The 12,517-nt window shown below is 35.4% G+C and overlaps 1 protein-coding gene across 3 annotated transcripts in view; it reads left to right on the top strand.

The window, feature by feature from the left end:
• Positions 1-12,517, top strand: part of Dach2 (dachshund family transcription factor 2) — a 475,334-nt gene that overhangs the window by 344,450 nt on the left and 118,367 nt on the right. For all 3 annotated transcript variants that reach the window (XM_028783227.1, XM_028783156.1, XM_028783113.1), the window contains one exon: positions 8,606-8,764. In XM_028783227.1, the coding sequence (XP_028639060.1) occupies positions 8,606-8,764 (159 nt within the window). The remainder of the gene's footprint in view (positions 1-8,605; positions 8,765-12,517) is intronic.

The following is a 12,517-nucleotide window of genomic DNA, read 5'->3' as shown; positions in this document are numbered from 1 at the left end:
GAACTTGTGCAGGCCCTGTGAGTACTGCCATAGTCTCTGTGAGTTCATATGTGTCTTTATGTTGTTTCCTTAGATTCCTCTTTCAATTCTGTCTTTTTTTGTCTCAATTCCAATATCTTCCTGAGACCCAAGGTGAGAGCATTAACAAAGACAATACTTTAAAACTTAGTACTTCAAAATATTTCACTATTTGCACATTGTGCAGGTGTGGGTCTCTGTGTTAGTATTCTTCTACTTCAAAAGAAGTTTCTCCAATGATGGATGTGTGAGACACTGATCTATTTATATAACAGAATGCCACTAGAAGCTCTTTTATTGCTATGTCATTTAGCAGAACAGTATTTGGTTTTCTCCCAGGACTACACAATTCAAGTCCTTGGTGACTTTTAGTGTGCCAGGCATGGGTTTCATGAGTATATCTTAAATCTAATTAGAGATTGATTGGTTATTAATATAAAGTTTGTGCCATAATTGCAGATTCATATCTTGAAATCATGTTACTGTTGTAAGCTGGAGAGGCTCTACCTGTGTTGACCAATGCCCTTTTCCTCTGATAACCTGTAGAGTACCTTTCAATACCATGAATGATAGTTGTAGAGGTAAAGCCTCTAGTTTGGTCAAGCTCAAATTCTCATTTTCAATAAAGTATGGAAGTGTTATCTTTTGTAATAGGGCCTTAAGTCAGTTTGTGAAGAGCAACTAATACATACAACCATTTCTTGAAGATTTTTTTTTTTCTGTAGTGAATGTTTTATGCCTCAGTGTCAAATATCAGAAAGCTATATTTTTGAGTATTCATCTTTAGATCTTCTGTTTTATTAGTCTATTTGTCTATTTTTGCACCAATATAATATTGCTTTTCTTACAATAGTTCTATAAAATATCTTGAAGTATGAAATAGCAGCCCTTCCTGTATTCTTTTTACTCAGCATTGCTTTAGCTATCCTGGTCTTTTCTTGTTCCAAATGAGTTTTTGCTTTTTCTATCCTGGTCTTTTTAGGTATGCATGAATTTTAGAATGGTTTTATTCTATTTCTGTAAAGATTGTCTTGGATATTTTGATTGGGATTGCATTTAATCAATAAATTGATTTTGGTAGGATTGTTATTTTCACAATGTTAATTCTACTAACCAAAGAACATGTCTTTCCATCTTCTAGTATCTTGCACGATCTCTTTCTTTAGAGATTTGAAGTATTCACTGAGTAAGTCTTCTCTGTCCTTTATGTTTATTCCAAGGTATTTCATTTTCTTTGACGCCATTATAAATTAGTAGGTGCCTGTGATTGTTTTGTAGGTACTTTGTTTTATGTTTTGGTTTTTTGTTTGTTTTGTTGTATTATAAAAAGGATATCAATATTTTTAAAGTTGATTTTGTTCTCCACTCTACTAAAATTGGTGTTCCCAAGATTTTACTGGAGGAATTTTTAGGACCCCTTTTACATAATATATCATCTGCAAATATAGATAATTTGACCTTTCCTTTTTCTATTTGTATCCCATTAATTTTCTTCACTTACCTTCTTGCTCTAGCTGTTGCTACCAGGCCTATATTGAAAAGAAGCAGAGAGAGTAGGTAGCCCTTTCTTGATCCTGGTTTTAATTGGTGGTATTGCTTTAAGGCTTCTCAATTTAGGATAACGTTAGATATAGGTTTGCTATATATAGCCTTGAATATATTTAGGCATACTACCTCCGATCCTATGATATTTAGGGCATGTTCGATTTTGTAAAAGGTTTTAATGTTATTTTTTCATATGGTCACTGATTTTTTATTGTTAAGTCCATTTATTATAGTTAGTAACTTATATGTGTTAAATTAACACTGTTTTTCTGGAATAAAACCAACTAGATCATCATTGATCATCATGTTTTGTACTCAGTTTAAGAGCATTTTATTGAAGATATTTACATCTTTGTTCACCAGAATTCTGTCTGCAGTGGTTGTGTTGTATCTTTACCTGGAATGAGCACTAGAGTAATACTGGCTTCATAGAATGAGTTTTTGAGTGATCCTACTTTTTCTAATCTTTGAAGGGTTTAAGAAGGAATTTTAGCTTTTGAATTCCCGAATGAATTATTCTGTTAATTCATCTAGAAGTGTACTTTCAGTCAGAAGGCTTTGAATTATTCTATCAGCATCCTCCTTTGTTATGGATCTGTTTAGGTTGTTATTCTCTTCTTGGTTTAACTTTGGTAGTTTTGTTTAATCAAGAAATTCATCCATTTGTCTTAGCTTTGCTTAATTATGACAGATTTTTAAAGTATTCTTTTGCAATATTCTATATTTCTTTGGTGTCTATTATAATATTTGTCAGATTATGTTTTATTCTGTTAAGTTAAATCATCTCTATTTTTTTTCTTTTCCTTTCCTTTCCTCTCCTCTCCTCTCCCCTCCCCTCCCCTCCCCTCCCCTCCCCTCCTCTCCTCTCCTCTCCTCTCCCCTCCTCTCCTTTCCTTTTTCTTTTCTTTTACTTTTTGTTTTGTTTTGAGACATTTTTTTAACCTGTTTTATAAGCCAATGATGGAAAATTCCAAAGGCCTGAGTGAGTGTTAGCTAGCTGTCTTTTCTGGAAATCCAGTAGATGGAATGCCAAGGGAATGTCATGGAGGCACACATCTGAAAAAGTCATTCCCCAAAATGTCCCAGATTTAGGTCCTAGTGAAAGAAGAGGAGGTTTTTAGTTATGTAGTGATGAAATCAATTATTACAACTATACATCTCAGTTTACATCATTTTCTTTGTTTCCTTTTTTGCATTAAAATTTTTTATAACTACTTGTTTTATTTATTTACATTCTAGACATTGCCTCCCTCCTGTTTCCCCTTCCCGCAGTTCCTCATCCCATTCCTCTCCCTGCTTGCCTAGAAGATGCTGATTCCTTCCCCCACCACACATCCCTCTTCTCCAGGGCCTCAAGTCACTGGAGGATTAGGCACATCTTCCCCCACTGAGGCCAGACCAGGGAGTCCTCTGCTACATATGTACAGGGGTGGGGAGGGTCACCTTGGACCAGCCAAGGTATGCTTCCTGGTTGGTGGCTCAGTCTCTGGGAGTTTCCAGGGGTATGAGTTAGTTGAGACTGATGGTCTTCCTATGAGATTATCCTCCTCCTCAGCTAGCATTTCCCTAATTAAAACTTAGGGGGCCCCAACTTCAGTCCAGTGGTTGAGTGTAAGTATCAGCGTCTTCTAAGCCAGCTCCTGGTAGGATCTCTTAGAGGACAGTCATGCTAGGCTCCTGTCTGTAAGCACATCATAGCATCAAATGTGTCAGCCTTGGTGACCCACCCATGAGATGGATCCTACCTTAGTCTGGTCACTGGACAGCCTTTCCTTCAGTCTCTTCTCCATTTTTGTCCTTGCAGGTCTTTTAGACAGGAACAATTCTGGGTCACATATTTTGAAAGTGGGTTGGCTACGTGGTTTCTCTACTTGGGGCCCTGTCTATCTATCTACTGGAGGTGGGCTCTTCGCTTTCCCTTTCCTATCTGTTGGGCATTTCAGCTAAGATCAACCCCATTGAGACCTGGGAGCCTCTCACGTCTCAAGTCTCTGAGACTTTCTAGTTGGTCCCCCACCCACAGAAGTTGCATATTTCTATTTATTTCTTTATTTTGGTTAATTGGGCCAAGTTCTATTGATCTTGTTAAAGTTTCTATTTCATTAATTTCTGCTTTGATTTTTATTATTTCTTTCTGTTTAATAGATTTGGTTTGTCGCCTACTCCCAAATTATTGAGTTGCATCCTTATGTCATGTATCTGTGTTCTTTCTGAATATTATGTGAGCATTTAGGAGTGATTTTTTTCCTCTTAGAATTGCTTTTTGTTTGTCTCAGAGGTTTTTATTTTGTTTTGCTTTGTTTCGGTGCTGTTTTCATGTTTACTTAGTTCTTAGAATACTTTATTAATTTCTTATTTTCTTTTTTTCTTTTTTTATTGGATATTTTATTTATAGTTCAGATGTTATTCCCTTACCCCATTCCCCCACACACACCCAGGAACACCCTATCCCATCCTTCTGCCTGCTTTTCTGCAGATGTGCCTCTACCTATCCACCACTCCCACCTCCCACAATGGAGTATTACTCAGCTATTAAAAACAATGAATTCGAGATATTCTTAGGTAAAGGGATGGAACTAGAAAATATCATCCTGAGTGAGGTAACCCAATCGCAAAAACACACACATGGTATTCATGCTCTGATTTCTTATTTTCTATTGTACTTAGTTTCTATCATTCTCAGTAGAGTTTTCTTTGATGTTAATTTTATATTTTATTACATAATGGTGACATAGAAATCTTGGATTTTTAAAAAATATCTGTGTATTTGTTAAGACTAACTTTGTATATTAGCATATGGCCCATTTTAGGGATATGTCCATATGCTGTTGTGCAGATAGTATATTCTTTGATATTTGGGTCAAATATTTTGCTGAATTATTATCAAAAGTTGTTCGTAAATTTCAGATTTTTGATTTTTCTGTGTTAGTTCTTTTAGTTGTAGTTTATTTTTCATTAAATTATAGCTTCACTTGTTTTCTTTCTAGGGCCTCTTTCATTTGAACATTTTCTTCTTGTATTGCTTTTAGCATTTTTTTTGATGGTTATAAAACATTTGAGGATGTTTCGATTTCACCTATGGTAGATATTTTTGCTACGTATAGTAGACTAGGTTGTGAGTCAGGGCTTTTAGAATTTGGAGTAGGCTCCAAGGTTTAGAACTTGTTCCAGGTTCTTTTGATTTTCAGAGTTCACACTGATAAATCAGTTTGATGGGTTTACCTGCATATATGATTTGTGTTTATTCTCTTGCCACTTTCAATATATAAACATATATATTTGGTTTACATATCTAGTGGTTTGACTCTGATATCTCATGAGTTTTTCTTTCTTTATTTAATTCTTTTTCTTTTTTTCTTTTTTTTCTTTTATACCGTTTTAATTACATGGAAGTATTAAGGTCAGTTATAGGTTGTGAAACTAACAATACAATAGATGCACATAGTCAAGGAACAAGCATGACAATAAACACAAATAGCCAAAGAACAAGCAAGGCAATAAACCAAGTTTTGTGGTCACTCCATGGTCACTGTTTCTAAGGGCTTATCAGGATGACCAAAATATACTGCCCTGTTTGAATTCCTGCCCTTATTTCCTTTAATTAAATGCAGTGATATGGACTTGTAAACCAAATAAACCCTTTCCTCTTCAACTTGCTTTCTGTTTATGACATTTGTGACATCAATAGAAAATTTAACTAAGGTAGGTGGTATCCCATATCGCTTGCATAGTCCTATCCTGTGCTTTTAAAATATTACTTCTATTTTTTTCTGATTATAATAAAATTTTATATTTTTTCCCTTTTCTTCTTCTAAACTCTACTACATATCCTCCTTGCTGTTTCAATTTCATGTCTTCTATTATTCATTATTTGTTATGTGTGGGTATGTACACACACGTGTGTATCTGTGTCTGTGTTTCTGTGTCTGTATACCTATACATATATGCATATATGTATAAACATATATATTGCTAAGTGTGCAAATACAACCAGTTCAGTTTATATAATGTTGCTTTTATATATGTTTTCAAGGTTCAACATTTTGTATTCGATGTTAGTATACTCTTTCCTGAGTGAGACTATTTTTCCTACTTTTAGCATTCTGTAGTTGCCAGTTGCTGATAAGCTTTACAGGAGCAAGCTCACAGGCTTTCCCCATCTACTTTAGCATGCCTATTGATGTTGTCCTTGCTCAGCTCATGTTTAGTCAGTCAGTTGTGTTGGTGATACTTTATAGATGGCACTTCTGATATTACTAGGAAACATAATCTCAAAGCAAACTCTATAATACTTTGGCTATTATAATATTTCTTCTTTTTTTCTGGCAGTGTTGTCTGATCCCTAAATGTAAGAGTTATGTTATAAATTTATCAATTGGTACCTGGTTCCCCAACTGCATTTTGATTGGTTATGCTCTATAAATGTTCTCTATCTATTACAAAGAAAAATTTCTCTGATGAAGGGTGAGAACTAGAATTCTTTGGGTATAAGGACAAATAATTTGAATGTATTTAGCAATTATGCTGGTTTAATACAGTAGTAGTTGTAGGTTGCCCTCCACAATCTATAGCTTCATAAGCTCTGGGGAGTTGGCTAGATCTTCAGTACCAGTCCAGAATTTCCTCTTATTGAGTGGGTCTTTGTTAGGGATTGGTTCTAATGCCTTGATTTATTCAGGAATCTGTGTGTCCAAATGCTGAAGGTCTTTGTCCACAATTGGTTTTTGATTGATCAATAAAGAACCAACAGCTAATGGCTGGGCAAAAGGAGGCTGGGCAGGACCTTTAGATTTGCAAGGGCTAGGACAGAGGTGAGGAAGAAAACAAGGATCACCATAATGAAGTACAAGACAGATCAGATTTAGAGCTTCAGGAGAGAGAGCCAATGAACAATGTAAGAATTTGGAAAAGTGGCCATTGGGCCTGGGGTAGCAGGCAGAGGGTTAGAACTACCAAGCCTTTGAGCTAACCATGGCATTATAAAAATAAGCTAATGTGTGTATGTCTTTCATTCGTGGATTCAAAGAGTTCCTAGACAGGTGGCTAGAAGCACATCACCCACCAGGAGCGCAAAGCAGTATAACTAAAACTCACTGCTACAGGTTTTAAATTTAAATAGAGAACTATTGGTTATCACCCAAGTATGTATGTCACTTCTTTACCCTTAAGGATATTGAACCCAACTGATCACTATTATGGTTTATAGACATCAAAGCTTAGGTAGGACTTTTGCTTGCTTTCATACTTTGGAAGCTTTAATAATGGTTTATGGTTTTATAAAAGCTGATCTTAAGGGAGAAGGCTTTGAGGTCTGGCAGCTGAAGTATCCTTATTCCTTATATCAGAAGATAATGGTATCTTCACAATAGAGATTATCTTTCCACTTCTGGGAGACAACTGAAAGCAATAACATTAGCCTGCAATGTTTTGGGAGTCTCTTGGACAAAGACCAACAGCTTGAAACAGGGCTATTCATGCCTAGTATTAGATTCCTATTTAACGGTGTTTTGGTCTTGGAACATTGTAAGCCTAAGAAAATTTCATCTAAACTGTATAGTTTTATTTATATACATACTTAGATGTATTATAGTTTATTTTAGGTAGATACTTTATCGTGTGATTTCTTATGAATTCTTCAAATGTCCTCATTTTTGCCATCCTCTATCCTGAATTTATCTCCCTCCTCTTAAGTGATTAGAGTCCCTCCTCTTATGTGATTAGACTCTTTTTTCCCATTTTCCCAATCAAATGACCTGTACCATACTATTCCCCTCTCCTTTCCCCAGCCCAGCACTGCTCCTTATACTTTCTTGTTTTTTGCTGTTTTCCCGTATGTACTCACATCTGAAGATCTGGAGATAGGAGTCTCAGGTATGAAAAAGCATTCAACTTTTCTCTTTCTAGGTCTGGGTTTCCTCACTCAAGTGACTTATCCTTCTCTTTTTACTTTTTTTTAAAGTTTTCTTTGCTTGTTTTACATAAATTGTCTATTTTATGTTTGGGTTCTATTTTCTTATCCTACATTTAAATTGATTCATTCTACTTGTAAAGCTGTCTCTTGAATTTTCTAACTCAGGTATGGAGTTTTTCAATTCCATCTCCACTTCAGCTTGTATTATTTTTGGAATTTTGATTTTTTTATGGAATTCAGTTTTAAAATACCAATTTAGCTTTATTTTTTCATTCAGGTGTGAATTTATATTTTCTTGAACATTATTATAACATTCATTGTTATGCTAATGAAGTCGAATGACATTTTTTAATGTCTTCTTTAAATTCCTGAATTCTTCTATTAAGTTTATGATTATTTTTAAAATACTGTGTGTTCTGGGATTCATTTAGGTAGTTTCCACTAAGAGAACACTTGCAGAATACTAGAAAGCTTTGTGGGAGACATGCTGTTTTGGTCAAGGTTTTGTTGTTGCCATTGTTTTTGTTTTTGTTGTTGTTGGTTATGTTGTGGTTCCTGTTTTTTATTTTTCTGATTTGACCTAGGCATGTGAACTTGTTTCTTTGGTTGTGTGTGTGATAGAATAACATGTCCTTCCTTAGATGGGGCCAGGGCAAGAAATGTGTCACCTGAGATCATTTAAGTTAAGTTGATGGGTATGCTAAGTTAAGCATAGGGGGTTCACAAATGAAGATGTTTAAAGGCCACTTGTCAATATCTAGGTTTGTGAGTCAGTATCTACCATGTGTTGGAGAATGCAAAGACAAAGGGAAAAAGCTATGTACCAAGGGAAGGTAGCTCATGTGATGGGGAGTATGCAGGCTACAGGTCTGGAACAAGGCTTGTGGATTTGCAGATTGCAGAGAGTTGGAGAGAAAGGGAGAGAAAAGGAAGATATGACTTACCCAAAAAAGGTAGCTCCTACACAAACAGTTTTTGTGGGCCCTCATGTGTCTGAAAGTAGGATTGTGGATTTGCAGATCAATAAAACATTTCTAAGAGGTACTATTTATTACATGTCTACAATGAAGATTTGAAATTTTGCTCATGGAAAAGCTATCAACTGAAATCTTTTCATTTCAATTTTTTCAGGTGGAAGTGAATCCTCCTGGGATAAAGATAAGATACAATCTCCACTTGCTGCTCCTGGACATCAACATGGAATTGCTCATGCATCGCTTGCTGGCCAGCCAGGACTTGGTAGTGGTCCTACCCTTAATCCACTTCAGCAGAATCACCTGTTAAGCAATCGTATGTATACTATACTGACAAAATTGGATGTGTTAACATGGCAGTACCTTCTAGTTATATTGTAATGACAAAATTTAGTCTATTTCTCTTCAACAAGTTATAAGCAGTTTAAAACTATGGGAAGAAATAATGACTTATTTGAAAATATGGAATTGTTATAGTATAGATAACTAGGGAGGCAAAGCAGCAGAATAAAATCAAAGTGTGTTAGTTTGTGAGGTTGCTACACAGACTATTTGCAAGGACCAGATTGACTTGGATTTTAAATTCCATTTTTACAAAATTATATAATTGTGTTACATTGGAGAAATCATCAAGATGGTACAAGTCTCAATTTCTACACCTATAAATTAGCAGTGGAAATATACCTATTTCAGGTTATTATGAGTACTACAAATTGACAAAGGTAAAGAAATTAATAATTAATTGCATAGAATAATTGTTATGTAAATTGTAATGGTCAATAACACTTTGGATATGAATGTAGATGATTTGTACAAGTTTCTATTTAGGTAATCTCTACAAGGGATTAAAATATTCTTAAATTTTTCTGCTGTAAAATAGATCTTTCATTAATTTACTTAGGTAAAATACTGCATTTTTTGTAAATAAGACTTCCCAGAGAAGAGGTCCATTATTTCTTTTCCTAGGAGTTTTATTTCCCTGTTGAACCCTGGGGTTCCTGGGGTTAAAGAAACAGAATAATTCTAAAACAGTTACCCCTCATAATATACCATCACTAGAATAAGGACTTTGTATAATAGAAGTTTGTTATAGCTGAAAGAACCAAAAGCTTCAGGTACCATGTATTTTGAATATCCTAGAGAGAAAAACAAAATCGGGTTCAGAAACAAGAGCACCAAGGAAACAAGAGGAAAATTGAAAACCACATACTATACACTTAATTTAGTCTAACTCCAATCTTTCTCAACCTAAAACATTTTGCTAAAGACATAGTATTTTCAGCCCTTATGCACCTGATAAATCATATAGGACTTTCAACCAGCAACCAGAAAACACAGTTCATGAAAAGATGATTCAAATATATCCCAAGGATTGATGCAATGTCTCTTGAGTTCTTGAGAATATATGTCTAGATCCCTAGATCACATGATAAACCTTAGCAGAGTTCTGGGTCTATAATCTGAGCACTTCCTGGGATGGGGCCAGAGGAACTTGGAACTCTTCTGAAGCCAGTCTAGCAGAATCAGACGGTCAGTAAAAGGGGATGGTATCTGAAATGTAAATAAATAAAATAGCCAATAAAAAAAGAAAAAAAGAAAAACACAGAAGATGTCAATAAATTGAAAACTCAAAAGGAGTCAATTGATACATTAGAAAAGAAAAAGGTCTCCATTACATTATGATGAATAACTTTTATTGAATAATGTGTAATTTGTTATCCTGAAATTAGTCAATAGAAATTTCCCAAATGAAAGACAAGTTTATGTCAATACTTTTAAAATTATTCCACAAAAGAGATAGAAAGAACATTGCCCAATTTGTTTTATGAGGCCCCAATGACTGTGATACCAAAACCACATAAAGACCCATCAAAGAACGAATCGTAGCCCATTTTTTCTTACGAACAAAGATACAAAATTCCAGGCTGGAGAGACGGCTCAGCAGTTAAGAGCACTGACTGCTCTTCCAGAGGTCCTGAGTTCAATTCCCAGAAACCACATGGTGGCTCACAACCATCTGTAATGGGGATCTGATGCCCTCTTCTGGTGTGTCTGAAGACAGTGACAATGCACTCATATGCATTAAATAAATAAATCTTAAAAAATGTTTAAGAAGGAAAAAAATCATATATATGTGATTTGTTGTTTAAAAAGTTACAAAATTCCCCATAAAATACATACAAACCAAACCCAAGAACACATATAAAATGTCATCCATTATGATACTGAAAACTTCATCACAGAGGCAAGTGGGTCAATAAATGTCATCAACCATATAAACAAACTGAAAGACAAAAAAACACATGCTCATCTTTTTTATAAAAATCCTGTGACAAAATCCACCACCCCATCATGATAAAAGTCCTGGAGAAACTGGGGATGCAAGAGACATGTTTGGAGATAATAAAGGCAGTATACAGCACTCCCTGGGCCTCACGTCTCTCAAGGGTAAGGTGCATCTTCTCTGACTGAACCCAGACCTGGCAGTCCTCTGCTGTATATGTGTTAGGGACCTCATATCAACTAGTGTATTCTGCCTGGTTGGTGGGCAATGTCTGAGAAATTTCGGGAGTCCAGCTTAGTTGAGACTGCTAGTCCCCCTACAAGATAACCCTCCTTTTCATCTTCTTCTAGCTTTTCCCTAATTCAACCACAGGGATCAGCAGCTTCTTTCCATTGGTTGGCTGTAAATATCTGCATCTGCCTCTTTCAGCTGCTTGTTGGGTCTTTCAGAGGGCAGTCATGACAGGTCCGCTTTTGTGAGTGCTCTATAGCCTCAGTAATAGTGTCAGGCCTTGGGACCTCCCCTTAAGCTGTATCCTACTTTGGCCCTGTCACTGAAACATTTTTTTCCTCAAGCTTCTCTCTATTTCCATTCCTGCAGTTCTTTCCGACAGGAATAATTATGGATCAGAGTTTTGACTCTGGAATGGCAATCCCCTCCCTTGAATGAACTTTAAGAAGATATTAGAAGATGGAAAGATTTTCCATGCTCATGGATTGGTAGGATTAACATAGGAAAGTGGCCATCTTAGCATAAGCAATCCTCATACTAGATGCAAACCCAATCAAAATATCAACAGAACTCTTTGTAGATCTTGAAACAATAATATTTAGCTTCCTATGCAATACATGCACACACAACAAGGATGGCTCCAATAATCCTAAATAATAAATAATATAAATAATTTTTGGAAATATCACTATCATTGACCTCAAATTGTACTACAGAACTATAATAATAAAACCAAGAAAGTACTACCATAGTACCAGACACTGTTATCAATGGAATCAAAATAAAGACCCCTAACATTAGTCCACGTACTTTTGGACACCTGATTTTAGATAAACAAAAATTAAGCACTGCTCAAATTGAATGGCCACAGATAGAAGAATCTAAATAGATCCATACTTATCACCCTGAACAAATGCATAAACATAAAACCAGATACACTAAATCTAACAGAAGAAAAAGTATAGTATAATCCTAAACTCACTGGCACAAAAAAAGAGGCTTCCTGAACAGAACGCCATTAGCAAGGAACTGAGATTAACCATTAATTAATGGGACCTCATGAAACTGACAAATGACATTATCATTCAGACAAGGTGGTAGCAGCATACAGGAGAGATGATTTTTTTAACCAACTCCAAATTTGATAGAGAACTAGTATCCAAAATATAGAAAGAAGTCAAATGAAACAAATAAGAAAATTGAAACTGGGGTACATACCTAAGCAGAAAATTCTCCAAAGAAGGAAAGTAAATGTCTGTAGGATACTTAAAGAAATGTTCAACAACATCAGCCATAATAGTTCTGAAAACATCATTTGGTGACAAGAGAAAAACAGAATTGAGTTACATATATTTGAGCTGTTGGTGAAAGGACTCCATGAGAATCTCCAAACAATCAAGGATGTTTAGAAGGCCACAGATTATTCTCTATAGGTTAATGGCAAATCCCTATTACTGAAGACAACACTCAAACAACTCAATGAACATGGAAAAGTTGAGATGGTGACTACACAGAACCTTCTCCCCATGTGCTTATATCTTTGGTATCGGAGGT

The sequence above is a fragment of the Grammomys surdaster genome, unplaced genomic scaffold (assembly GCF_004785775.1).
Source record: "Grammomys surdaster isolate TR1022 unplaced genomic scaffold, NIH_TR_1.0 61, whole genome shotgun sequence".
NCBI classification, from domain to species: domain Eukaryota; kingdom Metazoa; phylum Chordata; class Mammalia; order Rodentia; family Muridae; genus Grammomys; species Grammomys surdaster.
The sequence above is the reverse complement of the archived record's forward strand: the minus strand, read 5'-3'. Positions and strand labels throughout refer to the sequence as shown.